The 17,850-nt window shown below is 41.6% G+C and overlaps 1 protein-coding gene across 2 annotated transcripts; it reads right to left on the bottom strand.

The window, feature by feature from the left end:
• Positions 1 to 993: 993 nt before the first annotated feature.
• Positions 994 to 17,638, bottom strand: LOC107160333 (zinc finger protein 709-like). 2 transcript variants are annotated; one of them, XM_048797502.1, is made up of 6 exons: positions 17,503 to 17,638; positions 11,974 to 12,113; positions 5,357 to 5,483; positions 4,689 to 4,749; positions 3,626 to 4,022; positions 994 to 3,289 (listed from the first exon to the last, which is right to left on the bottom strand). In XM_048797502.1, the coding sequence occupies exons 2-6, from the start codon at positions 12,019 to 12,021 to the stop codon at positions 1,769 to 1,771; spliced, it is 2,154 nt and encodes a 717-aa protein (XP_048653459.1). In that variant the 5' UTR covers positions 12,022 to 12,113; positions 17,503 to 17,638; the 3' UTR covers positions 994 to 1,768. The 2 variants fall into 2 exon arrangements, with proteins under 2 accessions (XP_048653459.1, XP_015362500.2); XM_015507014.2 differs by having other exon boundaries at positions 994 to 4,022.
• Positions 17,639 to 17,850: the final 212 nt, after the last annotated feature.

The raw sequence follows: 17,850 nt of genomic DNA, 5'->3' as shown, positions 1-17,850 counted from the left end.
TTTCTAGCCTGTTTCTCCAGACTCTTGTAACCTCTGCCTGGTCCCTAATCCAAAGCTGCCTCCTGCCCTCAGGCAGTTTTCATGATAACCCTACTCCTTGGCACCGGTGTTCTGTACTTACCACTTTTCCACTAAGTCACAAAGACTTTCATCATCTCCTTATACACACGCTCACCTTATAGCCCGCCCCCCCACACCTCTCTCCTACTTACTGCTTCCCTGCTGCTTTACCTTCTTTTTATATCCCCACTATAAAAAATTCTGAATTGGTTGTTCTTTTTTGACAAGTCATATTTTCATGCTGTTAAAAATAGTTTCATCATCAAAAGCACATCTTTATTCTACAATTTGTATAGAAAACTATACCAATTAGAAAGCTTGGCACTCCAATATTTACTAAAAACCCAGGAAATTTGCAAAATTTAAAGGGTTTGCCTTATGATAATAATCTAAAAATATATACTGCATGAAGTCTAGAATCATATGCTTCCTCATATAAATTTCTAATGTGGAAAAGAACACATGTGACAATAAATATGAATAAATTTGACTTTACAAAATTCAAAAAGTTAATAATAAACTTCAACCTCATGATAGTTAAAAGTTCAGTATTTTAACTCCAGAAAAACTGATTTATATTATTTCTGTTATTATAACTTTAACACTACAAATCACACAATTTATAAGCATTTATCATATTTATAGACACCTAATTTATTGTTAAGAAAACAGTGAGCCTAAACAAAACTAGCCGTCAGGTGTCTGGTTGTTGACTCATTCATCCCCCTCTATATCCTCTTCCCTCTGCCATGACACAAACAGTTCTGCTCTTCCACTATCGTGTTTTTAAGTCACCTCAGACCAAAGCAATAGTCACAGAAAACTGTGATCATGTGAGCCAAAGGAAATCTTTCCATCCATAAATTGAGTTTTTCATGTTTTGACACAACAATGGAAAGCTGAGTAACATATGAAGAGAACTGGAACACCAAATATCTTTATAAGATTTATTATGTTCACAGGTTTTTATCTGTGTGAATCTTTCTTTCAAAGGAACTGGGGAAAACTTAAGCTTTAGCACATTTCTCACATTCTCAGGTGATTTCTCCATTGCGAGTATTCTCATGCATAGGAAGGGAAATGAAACAATACACATTTTGGGGGTTTGTTTCCCCAGATGAGTGACTGAAATGTTTTGAAGGCAACAGAAAACAGAGAGAGAAACACACCACACTCAACAACTTTTCAAGGAGTCCTCTCATGTCATTGAAGGTGACTAAGAATATTAGATGATTTCTCAAGTTTTTGACATTCAATAGACTTTCCTCCAATACAACTACTTTCAGGTTTAAAACCACAAAAATGAGGTGCTTTTCACATTTTTTTTAAATTAATAGGGATTCTTGTTGGACACAGTGGCACACACCAGTAATCCCAGTGGCTCAGGAGGCCAAGACAGGAAGATCGTGAGTTCAAAGCCATACTCAGCAAAAGCAAGACAACTAGCAACTCAGTGAGATCTGCTCTCTAAATAAAATACAAAATTGGACTGGGGATATGGCTCAGTGGTTGAGTGCCCCTGAGTTCAATCCCAGGGACCCTCCCACCAAAAAACAAAATAGGGATTCTGTCCAATATAAGTTGCTTGATGTTTTAAAATGTAACTGTAACAAGTGAAGGCATTCCCACATTCACAGGACTTCTCTTCAGTATGAGTTGTCCATCTCTGTGAAGACTAGCAGACATAGTGAAGGCATTCCCACATTGCTTACATTAAAAGGGCTTCTCTGCAGCATGTTTTTTTATGTTTTAGAATGTAACTGTAACATGTGAAGGCTTTCCCACATTGCTTACATTCATAGGACTTCTCTCCATGATGAGACCTTTCATGTCTGTAAAGACCAGAAGAAGTAGTGAAGGCTTTCCCACATTGCTTACATTCATAGGGCCTCTCTCCAGTATGAATTCTTTCATGTCTGTTTAGTTCATCAGACACAGGGAAGGCTTTCCCACATTGCTTACATTCATAGGGCCTCTCTCCAGTATGAATTTGTTTATGTCTCTGAAGGGAAGTAGAAAAAATGAAGGATTTCCCACATTGTTCACATACATAAGGCCTCTTGCCAGTATGAGTTTGTTCATGTGAGTGAAGGTGAGTGGACCTAAAGAAGGCTTTCCCACATTGTTTACATTCATAGGGTTTCTCTCCAGTATGAGTTCGTTTATGTATTCGAAAGGAAAATGAATGAGTGAAGGCTTTCCCACATTGTTTACATTCATAGGGCTTCTCTCCAGTATGAATTCGTTTATGTATTTGAACATAATAGGAACTACTGAAGGATTTTCCACATTCTGCACATTCACAGGGATTCTTTCCCATATGGCACTGTTCATGTGAGCGAAGTAATCTGGCTGTAGCAAAGGCTGTCCCACATTGCTTACATCTATAAGGCTTCTCTCCAGTATGTAACCGTTCATGTATGTGAAGGTAAGCACAAGTAGTGAAGGCTTTCCCACATTGTTCACATTGATAGGGCTTCTCTCCAGTATGAGTTCGTTTATGTATGTGAAGATTACTGGAACTAGTGAAGGCTTTCCCACACTGCCTACATTTGTAAGGCTTCTCCCCAGTATGACATCTTTCATGTACATGAAGGTGATGTGAACTACCAAAGGCTTTCCCACATTGTTTACATTCATAGGGCTTCTCTCCAGTATGAATTCTTTTATGTCTCTGAAGATAAGCAAAACACTTGAAGGCTTTCCCACATTGTTCACATTGATAGGGCTTCTTTCCACTATGAGTTTGTTCATGTGTGTGAAGAACAGAGGACCTAATGAAGGTTTTCCCACATTGTTTACATTCATAGGGCCTCTCCCCAGTATGAGTTCTTTTATGCACTTGAAGGTAATAGGATGTGGTGCAGGTTTTACCACATTGTTTACATTCGTATGGGTTCTTTCCTGTATGGATTGGTTGATGTGAGTGAAGCTGACTGGATGAAGCAAAGCCTTCTCCACATTGTTCACATCTATAAGGCTTCTCTCCAGTATGTATTCGTTCATGTACATGAAGATAACTAGAAGTCGTGAAAGCTTTCCCACAGTGTTCACATTTATAGGGCTTTTCTCCACTATGAGTTCTTTCATGTTTTTGAAGGGTATTGTAACAAGTGAAGGCTTTCCCACATTGTTTACATCCAAAATGTTTCTCCCCAGTATGCGATCGTTTATGTATTTGAAGGTAAGAAGAACTAGTGAAGGATTTCCCACATTGTTTACATCCATAAGGTTTCTTTCCAGTATGAGTAATTTCATGTTTTCGAAGGTAACTGGAACAAGTGAAGGCTTTCCCACATTGTTCACACGTGTAATGTTTCTCCCGAGTATGAATTCGCATGTGTTTTTGAAGGTAATTTGACTTACTGAAGACTTTTCCACATTGTTTACATTCATGGGGCTTCTCTCCAGTATGAGTCCATTCATGTGAATGAAGCTGACTATATGTAGCAAAGCCTGTCCCACATTGTTTACTTCTATAAGGCTTCTCTCCAGTATGAGATTGTTCATGTTGGCGAAGATAAGAAGAAGTAGTGAAGGTTCTCCCACATTGTTCACACTGATAGGGCCTCTCTCCAGCATGAGTTTGTTTATGTATTTGAAGGGAAGAGGAACGAGTGAAGGCTTTTCCACATTGTTTACATCTGTAAGGCATCTCTCCAGTATGAGTTCGTATGTGTATCTGAAGGTATTTTGAACTAGTGAAGGCTTTCCCACATTCCTTACATCCATAGGACATCTCTGCATTATGAGATCGTCCATATTTTTTAACACACTTGGAACAATTGAACTCTTTTCCACATGTCAAACATTCATAAGGTTCATTTATAGTGTGTGATGTCAGTTGTGTTTGAACACTTGTGAGAGAAATTAAAAATGTTCTGTTTTGTTTACATTCATATTGCTTCCCTTCACACTCTTCTTTCTCATATGGATTGCTTGCAGAATGAGGTATGATGTGCCTATTAAGGAAAAAATTATAAATGAAGACTTGTCCACACATATTGCTTCCACATGGACTCCTCTAGTAGGAAATGCATGGTTAAGACTAAGACTTGGAATCTCACTAAAGGTTTTTCCACACTGAGTACATTTGTACATTTTTCCAGAACCTACCATATGACTTCTGTAAAAAATTACCAGGCATTTTATGGTTGGCTCATTAATACTTTTATATTCATTAGTCAATCTTGCACCTACAGTATTACTAATGTCAGGCAAAGTACTGGTTTCCTGTCATGTCTAAACTGTTTGAAAGTCAAAGTAGCAATTTCTTTGCAACACTGTTTCTCCAGGGCTACTACTAAAACACTGGTATCGTAAAAGCAGCTTGTTTCAATTATTTTGAAAACACTAAATGTTTATTATATTAAAGTTCATATTTTTGGTTAAAAAAGAATAAATATAGGGGCTGGGGTTGTAGCTCAGCAGAAGAGCACTTGCCTAGCATGTGTGAGGCACTGGGTTGGATTCTCAGCACCACATACAAATAAATAAAGGTCCATCAACAACTTAAAAAAAAAAAACATAATTCATATAATCCTTGTTTTCTTTGCTTGTTTGTAAAATAATAAGACATGCTACTATTTCCTCAAGGTACTCTGCTTCTTCTTGTGAGTACAAATTACCTTAGATCTCTCCAGGAATTTGTGTTGTGATCATCAATGTTCTGGCTCTCCCATCTGACTCCTAAAATGTAGACCCAGAATAATCATTATAAATCATATTAACTTCACAATAAATTATAGGATTTTTTTAATGTACACAACTATGATGCACCAATTTTTAAAAGTTGTGAAAAAGGAGAAAAAAAGGGGAATTTATGCTGCAGAGTGAACTGACATTAACCCAAATTTATTCCCAAAAGTACTCCCTCCCTTTCCATGTTCCAAATTCATAAGTAATAAGAACTCCCATTTGCTGGGCCTGGTGACATATGCCTATAATCCTAGCAGCTTGGGATGCTAAGGTAAGAGGATCACAAGTTCAAAGCCAACCTGAGCAACTTAGTGATTCCCTGTTTCTAAATAAAATATAAAAAGGGGGAGCCAGGCACCATAGTGCATACCTATAACTCCAGTGACTTGGGAGGCTGAGGCAGGATGATCAAGAGTTCAAAGCCAGCCTCAGCAACTCAGCAAAACACTGTTTCTAAATAAAATACAAAAACGGGCTGGGGATGTTGCCCAGTGGTTAAGTACCCATGAGTTCAAACCCCAGTACCAAAAAAAAAAAAAAAAAAAAAATCGCCCCCACTCACTTAGTGTTTGATTATGTAATGAAAAGTCATCCTTACCTATAGAAGCCAGGTTTCTAAGGACTTCCTGCATCACATCTCTGTGGAGATTCTTCTGGGAAGGATCCAGCAAAGCCCACTCCTCCTGGGTGAAGTTCACAGCCACATCCTCAAAGGCCACTGAGGTCTAAAATGTCCCACAAAAGTATAGGGTATACCAGGAGAGATTGACAGCATGTGAGTTCTATTCTCTACTTGTGAGATGTTCTCATGATTCTGTGATCTCCAAATATTTATTCCATGATTTTGTCATCAAAACCTGTACTCTCGGTCTGCACTCACTTCCCCAAACACAGTCATTCCAATGTAAGACCTGAACTATCCTGAAATGCATCAGCAGAGCAAAAACACCCTTCTTGTTACAGATATAGAGTACAGGAAGTAAGTCATGCTCCCTGGTCACTCCTAACATCTGTGTAGGGTACATGTCTAATATATGGGATAATAAAGCCCTTACCTCCTCATGTACAGGAGAGCTAATGAGTCCTCCTTACAGTACCTACCCTCAGAAATACCTGCTGACAAAGTTGGAACTTTGCTGGTAGGGGGAGCTAAGGATTTGGGAGGATCCCACTGAACTGAGCAGTAACATTGAGTCACAAGGGCTGAGTGTGTTGGGAAACAACATGGTTTTTACTGAACCACTGCCTTCCTTCAGAAAGCCTATTATTTTCTTCCACTTTTACCTTAGAACTTAAAGAATCATCACCCCTCTGTAATAATAATAATAATAATAATAATAATAAAAAAACCCAATGCTCTGCTCAAGCAGGCTGGGGACTCGGCATGTTGCTGGTAGACATTTCATCCACAGGGTCACAATGTATTCAATGGGAATTGAGAACAATTAGAAGGCTGCAAATGTTTTACTTCAGACCAAATTTAACCAACTAAAAAACAAGAACAATGATCAATAAACAGCTTCTTAATTTCTTCTGATAATGTCAAAGAAGAATGGGGTAAGCAGAAAGATGCGAGTCTCTTAGGAATAATTCAATGTCACCAAAGGTCACCTCTTCCATATGATAGCCTTACAAAATTTTCCAAAACTCCAAAATAGACTTTATAGTGGTCAAGAAAGTACTTTTCCAAGCCTAATAGGAATAAGAAATATGCAACAATTGTTACCGTTGTCTGAATAGCAGACTGCTGGCTTGTCTAACACACAGTCATGTGGCACATAGCAGATTTTTGTTCAAGGACATTTGTGGTCACATAGGCCACACATACACGGTTGTCTGTAGTAAAGGGACTCCTTGTGTGTGAGCAGTGATGCTGGTATAATAAACCTAATGCACTGTCAACTGCAGGATTTGGTAAAGCAACATGCTGGGGAGGTCTGTGGTCCAGGAACCACTAATACCACAGAGCCTAGGTGTGCAAGAAGCTGTGCCATCCAGGATCATGTGAATACAGAATGATGTTTGTGCAATGGGGAGACAAGCTAAACGTGCTCCTCCAGAATGTATCCCTGTATTTAAATGACACATGACTATACATAAAGGACTTTCCAAATATGATACTCCAAACAGCACAATATTAGCAGACAGATAAAGAAAGAACCAAGGGAGAAGAAAGTTTCCAGTGGACTGGCCTTTATAGGGAATGCTGATTAAAGACATAACAGGTATTTAGAGGGGAAAAAAATCACCAGCAATATAAAATATGGGCCAAGACAAACTGGTATCTAATTGCAAACATGCACTGTGTTCCTCTCTATTACTTAGAGGATGATGGAATAGAGATTCTGATGTTAAAGACAAAACCAAAACTCTTTAAGAAATGGAATAGAAGGTGAAAGTCGCCTATGGAGAAAGGACTACCTCAAAGTGAAGAGGAAAGCCCAGGAGAAGGCCAAGCAGATGAGCACTGGCATCCTCTGCAGGCCCAGCTCCCCTCAGTCAGGATGCGAGCAGTGGGGAGAGTAGGACAGCTGCCCCTGAGCAGTATTGCCTCTTACAGAAATTGACCACGACCTGTGGCTCAGGGGTTTTTTTGACTTTGCATACAAATTAATAACATTTTACCTCTTGAAGCACTGCCAGTATGTCACAGGGAAGATCTGTCTGTCTGTCCCTTTCTCTCCCTCCCCCCGCTCTAAAACACACACACACACACATACACACACACTCTCTAACTGCATGGGGAGAAGAAAGGTGGCATTTTTCCAGTGTGTTCACAGAACTCCATCCTTCCTGAGCTCATGAAGAATGGTCCTGGGAGGCCTGAGTGTCCGGAATACCAGCCTCGGCACAGTCAAGAGAATGCCCCCCACAAGACAGTCGACCAACAGCAGAATACCTCCATCACAACAGCACCGCTGAGGGAACTGTAGGTCACACCTCAGTTAACAAGTCCCCAAGGTACAACAGACTGAATAACACTGAGGAGGTGGACAGACATCCAGAAACACACTGCATGGAGATGAGGTATGAAGAAACAGGAAACCTGAACAGTTCTGGAGACAGTGAATTTGAAAAATACAAAGGATGCTAGGCACAGTGACACACACCTGCAATCCCAGCAGCTCGGGAGGCTGAGACAGGAGGATCGTGAGTTCAAAGCCAGCCTCAGCAATGGCGAGGCACTAAGCAACTCAGGGAGACCCTGTCTCTAAATAAAATACAAAATAGGGCTGGGATGTGGCTCAGTGGTTGAGTGCTGAGTTTAATCCCTAGTGCCCCGCCCTGCACCCCCCAAGAAAAAAAGAAAAAAAAACACAAAGGATCACTGGGCACAGTGGTGCATGTCTGTAATTCCAGCGGCACGGGAAGCTGAGGCTGAGGCAGGGGGACTCCGAGTTCAAAGCCAGCCTCAGCAATGGTGAGGCAGTAGGGAACTCAGTGAGACCCTATCTCTAAATAAAAAACAAATAGGGCTGGGGATGTGTTTCTCTGTGGTTGAGTGCCCCTCCCCACCCAAAAAAGAGCAATAAAACATAGTTGGTTTTCTTAAAAGGGTAAACAATATTGATAAACCTGCAGTTAAACTATACAACCGAGAGGGCTAAGGATATATTCCAGTTGGTACAATGCTTGCCTTGTATGCACAAGGCCCTGGGTTCCACCTGCAGCACCAACCTCCGCCCCCCACCCAAAAAAAAAAAAAAAATCCAAAAACTAAACAGTAGAGAGATAAGATTCAAATGAACAAAATTAGAGATGAAAAAACTAATATCTCCATAGACACTACTGAAAACACAGAGTCATCAGAAACTATTTTGAAAATTTATACTCAAATCAGCTGGAATATCTTGAAAATATTAAAATATTCCTAGAGATGTCTGATGTACCTAATATGAATAAATATCAATAAACGATAAATATCAAGTAATGAATTTGAAACAGCTATTAAAAAGTCTTTCAACTAAGAAAAACCCAAGACTCCATGGATTCTCAGCTGAGTTTCAACAGAAGTTTAAAGAACTAATAAGAATCCTCCTGAAATTATTCCATGAAATAAAAATGGAGAAAACACTGCAATGAAGTCAGTATCATGCTATGAAGTCAGTATCACCTTGATAACAAAATCAAAGTATTAGCAAACAGCATACAAAAACACGCGATCAAGTGGGTTTCATCCCAGAGATGCAAATTTGGCTCAACATACAGAAATCAATAAATAGAATTCACCACATAAACAGAGTTCAGGTCAAGAATCACACCATTACCTCATAGGTGCAAAAAAAGCATTTGACAAAGTCCAGCCCCCACTGATGTTTAAAACACTGGAGAAACTAAGGATAGAAGGAACTTACATCAACACTTCAAAGACTATATGGACAAACCCAAGGCCAACATCAAACTGAGCGAAGAAAGGCTGAAAGCATTTCCTCAAAGAACATGGTACCTCATAAAACATATACAACTTTCAAATTAATAAACATTACAAAGTGAAAATTTTGTCTTTTGTGGACACCATCAACAGAGTGAAATAGCACCCCAAGGAACTGTAGAAAATACCCGTGAATCATGAATCTGGAGAAGTGTTAATACCTGGAAAGAATGAAGAAAAAACAGCTGACAAGCTCAACCCATCTTCACGACATCAACACGCGCACGCATGTACCTGGAAAAGAATGAAACATCCTAAAAAGCCACAGGGATCTACACACCCTGAAGCTACACGGAAGGATGAAAGGCTGTCTCTATGACAACAAAAACAAGTCAAGGAAGCCTGCTCTCCCTACTTCTGACAACACAGCAGAGAGGGTACTCCCAGGGAAGCCAGGAAGAACACCAAGGTATTCAAGACCTCAGGGCCAACTCACACAGCCCCAGACACTGAGCAAAATCAAGGACTTCGCCAAGCAGATACAGGTGGGAACAGGCTCAGGCTCAGACCCACTCACCCGGAGACAGCAGCCACAGGCACCAAGATGGGAGGAGATAGCAGCCTCTGCACCCTTCACCACCTCTCTCCCCATCAACAGTGACCACCTGACACAGTGCCCATTTGACTGGTGTTTCTGGCTTCCTACTCCCTAGAGTCTCTACTGCAAATGGATAGGGACATTTGATTTTTTTTTTTTTTTTTTTAATTTCCCAAGGCAGCACCTACCAGAAAGCCTGCTACGTGGAGGGAGATCAGTACCTGAGAAGTCACAGGGCTCTGACACACACCAATACAGAGACCTCACACAAACCTCCTCACAGGGACATGACTTTCACAGGCTGAAATGATCAACCCCATCTCCTGGGTCATAGAGGTGACTCCTGCACTCCAAGCCATTTCCCAAATTTGGAGTAACCCAAATGAGTTCACAATGTAGGGCCACAAAAAATCCTGCACAGCAAACTTTATAGCAGCAGTATTCTTGATTTTCAAAGCCTGGAAGCAATGAACAGGAAGATGTATTTCCAAGGTCAGCAGTAAAAAATCTGAGACAAAACCAATAAAAATCAATTAAATATCAAAAATCCACTTCACACATGAAATATTGAAAGCAATTAAAAGTTCATTTACAATGGCACTCCAAGAATAAATACAGAAGAATAAATAACAATAATAATAATAAATGATACATAAAACTTATTTTCTAAACTGCAACACTTGTTGGAAAAACCTCAACATCCAAATAAAAGAGAAGCCATTCCATGCTCATGGAATTTTTCCTAAAGTCTTAAACTATGTCCAATGAATAAAATGATCCAACAGAAAAGATTTTTATAAAGTATATTTTACCTTATTTGGTTCTGAATAAATACATTTCACATTTAAGGAAAACCTGAGCTTCAAATTAAGTGAACAAAGTAAAGAAACAGAAAGGGCTGGTACTGAGGGAACACAGATGTGTCAGGCTCAAGGGGCAGGTAAGGTCCCTGCCAGCTGGACATCTCCCACCTGGTCCTGCTCACTGAAACACTCTATGATCACCCTCCCAGGAGACCTGGACCATGACTCCAGTCTATGAGGCTTTCAGATTTGCACAGCACTGCACTGGAGTGGGTGGTCCTTATGCTCTGGGAGTTTTCCTCCTACACAACTGTTAGAGAATGCAAGGGCAGGAATCACTGCTGACCTGGCCCCTCAGCACCAGCATCCATAGGCTCACTGTCCACCTGTTGCCAAGGAATAGGAACAGGGCTTGGGAGAAACAATGTCCTAAGGAAGTAGCTCTCTAGATGAGGCCTGTTCCAGAAGATTCCTCAGCCCCAGGGTCTCCAGCTGCTCCCCTGATGGCTGCAACCCACACCTTAGGCTGTTCTCTGAGAGAAGCTGACCCAGGGCATGAAATTGCCTGCACTATGCAAGGCACAGGGCAGGTGTGAGCACCTTGGGGCACCCTAGGAAACTACAGGACAGTGGTTGAGGATATAGAACCCAAAGCAAATTCTTACCCAAAGACAGTAAGGCATCAGTGCCTGGGGAAGACAAAGGAAGGCGGAGACAGAGGGTTTTTTGTTTTTTACTTTTTTTTTTTTTTTTGATACTGGGGATTCAAATCAGGGACACTCAAGCACTGAACCACACTCACAGCCCTATTTTGTATTTTATTTAGAGACAGAGTCTCACTAAGTTGCTTAGTGCCTTGTCATTGCTGAGGCTGGCTTGACCTCAAGATTCTCCTGCCTCAGCATCCTGAGAAGCTGGGATCACAGGCATATACCATTGTGCCCGGCCTACAGTGCTTTAACAGTGGAATTCCAAGTGACTGTTCTCTGCTATCCCATAATGGCAGATGTTCACAAACAGAAAACAAATCTTTTAAAAATTATCATCCATTACTCAGTGAAAAAATGATAATGCAGATACTGTGCCCACTTGAATGTAGTGAGAGAACTAAGAGTTGATAATGCTGAGAAGTGCACAGGGAGGTAGTGTCTGGAAATATGGTCTGCCTTCCCTGCACACTGAGGACCTAGGACTGTGGATCAAGCTGCACAGAGAAGGTTCTGACAAAGTGGCTGCAGATCAGGCAGCACATTGGGAACCCACCTGCACCAGCCCACACCATGGCCTGAAGGCATCAAGGGCTGAGTTGTAGCAGCATCTGACTCAGGTCTGGCTTGGCTGACTCTTGAGCTAACAGTTGGAGGCCAGAGTCCAGCCACACAGATGGTTCCCACCAGTTCTAAACAGCCCACCTCCCTGAGCAGTCCTCAACCCACACTCACCATTTCCTGCCTTTTGGGGAGTCCTGACTTCTTTCCTATGGATCTCATAGCAGCTCCAGGTCACAGGGAGACAGATCTCACCCAGAGCCACTTGGGCCTCACACAGCAGAGAAGACACAGTCCTGGAGATGGATTCTGAGCTGCATAGGATGAGAAAGGCCTGTGAGACTATGGAAGGCCACCCCCTCCCACCAGCTGCCTACTGCCTGCCCAGGGCTCCACAAGACCCCTGCAACATCCCAGGCCACATATGCACATTCTGAAGGCTATTAATGACAAGGAGATGTATCAGACACCTGGATAAATGAGGCCAGAAGGACATGGTCTTGCCCACAGTCCTTTTCAGGCAGTGTTTCCTCCCTGCAAGGGGACATTTCCACTTAGGCAGGGCTGAGATAGCTCTCCACAGCAGGCTCTATTGTCTTCCTGCTCCTCTGAGCACACAGTCATAAGCATATGTGAAGAATTACAGCCTTGGTGTCTAAGGCAGCCGACCCTGACCTCAGAGAAGGTAGGTGCCAGGTCTGGCCAGACTGGAAAGGAGAGAGACAGGCATCCGTCACTTGGGAAAAGGCCGGGGCAGCATGGCCCAGGCTTCCTCACAATTTGATTCTGTCAAGCCATTTTCAGCAAAAGAAATTAAAAGACAACAAATAAATACAATTATTAAGTGCATGCAAAACTAGTTATATGACAATAAAAAGAAATTTTTTAAAAAAAGGAAACACTTAAAGCAGCTCTGGTAAGGCGTCTGCTTCACCCACAGCTCAGAATGAAATCCCACTTGCAGAGAGAGGGGTAAACACAATCCCAAGTTGGGAGCCACACTCTGACTGCTTAAATATGTCCCCAGGAGGACTCAATCCCCAGTGGCCAGGAGGAAACACCTAAAGATTTACTTCTGGGAGCCCAACATTCCTGCTGACCTATAGGTTTTCTGAACCTTTCTCTGTTCATAATTTGAACATCTGAACTTCCTACCACATCATCTTTGCTCTTACAGCACTCTGTATCTACCACATTTAGAACTGCCTAGTTTAGGTGAGTCCTGGCCCCTCCACTGAGGGTGCAGTCATTAGTACTGAGTTAGAGAGGTTGACACCTGCTGTTTGATCTGCACCTAGGGCACAGCCCTTTATGATTTTTGCTTTTGGCAACTGCTGACCCACTGTTCTACTCTGTGTGGTAATTAGTGTTGTAGATGTCATAGAAGGTGACGGGTATTGACTGAAATACTGTATATTGTTTGCTTCTATCGTTGTTATTGTTTTCCCCTTTTATGTGCAGTGACAGGAGTCTACAGGGACAGCTGAACCTCACAGAGTCGAGACTCTGCTGCTGAGCTTCCCAATGACAGCCAAGAGAGCACCTGGCTCCACATCCAACTTGACCTTGTTCACACTTTAGCAATACAATGGATAGACCAGACAAAGTCCCCAAACTAACAACCAGGCCTTCAAGTAGGCATGGATGGGATGGGTTAGGTCCCACCCAGGGGCAGCCACTTCTGCAGCAGAAACAGAATTCACACAAGGACTATGAAGACCAAAGGTACAAAGGGTCTGAGTCGAGATCACTCCCTGCCTTTAGAATACACAGAGCTGTGAATGAGGAGCCATCACAGGGCATGGGCCCCCCAAACCCCGCAGCTCACAGCACATCTGCCAGATACAAAGGAGAGTCCCACTCTTTTGAGACCTACAGGAAAAGAGGAATCCTTAAGATCTGATATAGTGCACACTAAATCAACAAACACTAATCATCACCAAAGAACTAGTAGGGAAGCCAAACCACAAAATCCTCACAGAAATATTGAAAGAGTAGACACTTTTGCAAGAGAAGACAGTCCTACAAAGATCACAGATAAGAGGGGAATAGAGGGCTGTAATTGTGGCTCAGTGGTAGAGCGCTTACCTAGCACGTGTGAGGCCCTGGGTTCGATCCTCAGCACCACATAAAAATAAATAACTAAAATAAAAATATTGTGTCCAACTGCAACCAAAACAAAAAAATATATATTTTTTTTAAAAAGAGGGAAATAGAAATCCATCCTAACAGATACATAAACTCAACCCAGGAATACAAGAAATGTTAAAAGAGGAAAAAGGAAAAAAAAAAAAAAAAAGTAATTCCAGACATGGTGGGCATGCCTGCAATCCCAGTGACTGGGGAAACTGAGGCAGGAGGATCAAAACTTCAAATCAAAGTCAGCCTCAGCAACTTAGTGAGACCCAGGATCAAAATAAAAGTGAAAAAAGACTGGGGGTGTGGCTCAGTGGTTGAGGGCCCCTGGGTGCAATCCCCAGTACCAAAAAAACAAAAACAAAACAACAAAAAAAACAAGCCTATACTATTCCCTACATCTTATCCTAATGGAATGACATTAGAAATCAACACCAAAACAAACAACAGGAAGCTGTTACATAGTTCACAGCTATGAGTGGCTATATAAGAAAGCCAAATAATTCCCAAATAAATAACCTAATGATGCAACCCAAGGCCCTCAAAAAACAAGAACAAACCAATTCCAAAACCAGTAGAAGGAAATCATAAGAGTTGAAAACAATGACAGAGGAAAAAAAATTGAAAGGATCAATGAAACAAAGAATTGGTTCTTTGAAATAGGAAGAAGAGGAAGCTTGACAAAATCTAGCACCCATTCATGACTAGAACACTGAAAAACTGGGGATGAAAGGAATTCACCTCAACATCATGAAGACCATGTACAACAAACCCCAATCCAACAGCACAGTGAATGGAGGAAAAACAGACAGCATTTCCTCTAACATCAGGAACAAGAACATTCACTCTCACACTCTTATACAATGATACTAGAAATTCTAGCCAGAACAATTTTGCAAAAGAAAAAATAAAAGGGACAAAAATAGGAAAGGAAGAAGTCACATTATCACTGTTTGTAAGTGATATGATCCTCACTGAGAAGATCCACGAAGTTCCACCAGAAGATTGCTAGAGCTAATAGATAATTTCAGCAGAGTAGGGGCTTACAAAATGAACATACAAAAGCACTGGCTTTTCTACACACCAACAATGAATCTCAGAGAAAGACGTCAGGAAAACAATCCCTTTCACAATAGGCCCTCACAAACAAACAAACAAAAAACTATGAATAATGTAACCAAGGAAGGAAAAGCCCTCAACAATGAAAATTACGGAACACTAAAGAAACACAGTATGGGACACTTTTGAAGAAGACACAAGAAGATGAAAAGACCTCCTGTGTTCATGGATAGGTACAACAATTAATATCATTAAAATGGCCATACTACCAAAAGCTCTATACAGATTCAGTGCAATCCCAATCAAAATACTAAATAAGTTAGTAAAACTGCATGGTACTGGCATAAAAACAGACACATGAACCAATGGTACAGAACAGAAGACAGAGATAAGCCCACTTATCTGATGCTTGACAAGGAGCTCAAACATGCATTGGAGAAAAGACAGCCTCTTTAACCAATGGTGCTGGGGAAATTGGTTACACATAAATAGAAGAATAGAACTAGACCCTTATCTCTCCTCCTGCAGGAAAGTCAACTGCAAATAGATCAAAGGCCTAGGAATCAGACCAGAAGCTATACAACTCCCAGAAGAAAATGTAGGAGCACACCTGTAATCCCAGCAGCTCGAGAGGCTGAGACGAGAGGATCACTAGTTCAAAGCCAGCCTCAGCAAAAGTGAGGCACTAAGCAACTCAGTGAGACCCTGACTCTAAATAACATACAAAATAGGGCTGGGGATGTGGCTCAGTGGTTGAGTGTCCCTGAGTTCAATCCCTAGTACCAAAAGAAAGAAAGAAAGGAAAATATAGGGTCCAGCGTACAGAGCAGCGGTGGGCATGATGTGGGAGCCCCAGTGAGGACTTTCAATGCCAGGAGACAGGACAGTGGCTGGGGACACGGCATCCTGTATAGTTCCAAAAGAAACCTCCTCTCAAACACACGGATACAGTGTTTGTGGGAAGATAAGAGAGGCATGAGTACTTTTTTTCTTCTTATTTGGGGGGAGGTACCAGGGATTGAACCCAGGAGTGCTAAACCAGTAAGCCACATCCCCAGCTATTTTTTTTATTTTTTATTTTGAGACAAGGTCTCACTGAGTTGCTTAGGGCCTCGCTAACTTACTGAGGTTGTCTTGAAACTCGCAATCCTTCTGCCTCAGCCTCTCGAGCTGCTGGGGTTACAGGTATGTACCACCATGACCAGCATAAGTACTTAAACAATATATATTAATGTTTCCTTCATAATTTCTGTCTTCCTTCCTTTTGTTAGAAATACAAGGGTGTCAAAAGGATCAGAAGTGCCCTAGAAGTAGCTGGGCAAGGCAAACTTTATTTCTGCAGCAGGGCAGGCTACTGAACTGAACCAAGTCTGGCAAGCAGGCACACCTGGGTGGGCAGTCCACCTGTTTTTATCCCTAATACAAAACTGTTCCTTGCTCAGAGAGGAGGAGCTCAGGTCACAATCCACACATTGGCTGATTTTAAAATGGAGAGGGAAAAGGGAAGGGCCATAGTTATGACTGATCACTTAGGATATTAAAGCATTATGAATTGAAGACTGAGGACAAAGGGGGATTAAAAAGGGATTATAGCTGGGGTTGTGACCAGATCCAGGGTCTGCATTTTTGGCCACATATGGACACATGCTGTACATGTTGGGGAGCTCACAATGGCTACACTTTAACCATAAGGTTTTGTGGTTTTATAACTGAAATTGGCTCCACCAAAAGAAACTCAGACTACAGGTTTAACTTTTCTCTCTCCCCCGCCCCCCCACTTTTTTTTGGTGGCACTGGGGATTGAACGTATGCATGCTAGAGAAGTACTCTACCACTAAGCTACAGCCACAGTCCTACAGTTTTAACTCTGACAGAAAAGAGAACATTAAGGACCAGGGTTGTAGCTCAGTTGGTATAGCACTTGCCTAGCACGAGTGAGGCTCTGTTCAATCCTCAGCAGCACATAAAAAAATAAATAAATAAATTAGGTTATTGTGTCTATGTATAACTAAAAAAAAAAAAAGTTAAAAAAAAAATTAATATTATACTTCCCTCCATTCTTCCTTTTTATTTTCATAAGTACTTTTGAAGTCAAATTCCAGGTCATTCTTGTCTTTCCACTCACAGGAAATGTTCACCCACACTTAAATGAAAGGAAACTCTACCACTACTCAAGCTCCACAAATACTTCAAGTCAAATTGGCAATACATTCTATTCAAAGTCATTTTTAAATTTTACTTTTAGTTGTGGATGTTCACAATACCTTTCTTTTGTTTATTTAGGATTTGTATGTGGGGCTGAGGATTGAACCCAGTGCCTCATACATGCTAGGCAAGCGCTCTACTACTGAGCCACAATCCCAGCCCCCAAAGCCAGTTTTGAAGGAAGATAGAAATGTTTGTTTCTATTTTTCATCTTCAGATAATTAAGTGACAGAAAAACTTACATAAGAGAAAAGGCAGCAAAGTGAGAAAGAATATGCAACACACACATGCAGATTTACTTACCTGTGCTAGAGAGAGCCCAAGTCAGTGACACTCAGCACATGGAGGAGGAGCAGCCCTGTCAGGCCCAAGGGAAGTTCAGAGGCAGAGCAACCTGGAAGATGCAGGAGTCACCCTCAATTTCAGCCTGTTTCAGGAATTGGAATATAAGGAGGAGGAGTCAAGTACCGAATGGAGACCCTGCTTCCTGCACAGCCGTGTGAACAGCTAAATTCACTACTCCTGGGAGAAATGAGGGACAGGACTCCACATGTCTCTAATGATTCACACCAGAATCCCAACTGAGTCCACATTCCCTGACACCTTCCTGTCAGGAAGCTCATCACACACCCTGGGAAACCTGGGCTGTGG

Source organism: Marmota marmota, unplaced genomic scaffold, assembly GCF_001458135.2.
Source record: "Marmota marmota marmota unplaced genomic scaffold, marMar, whole genome shotgun sequence".
Taxonomy (NCBI): Eukaryota; Metazoa; Chordata; class Mammalia; order Rodentia; family Sciuridae; genus Marmota; species Marmota marmota.
This window is presented reverse-complemented; position numbering and strand designations above follow the sequence as displayed.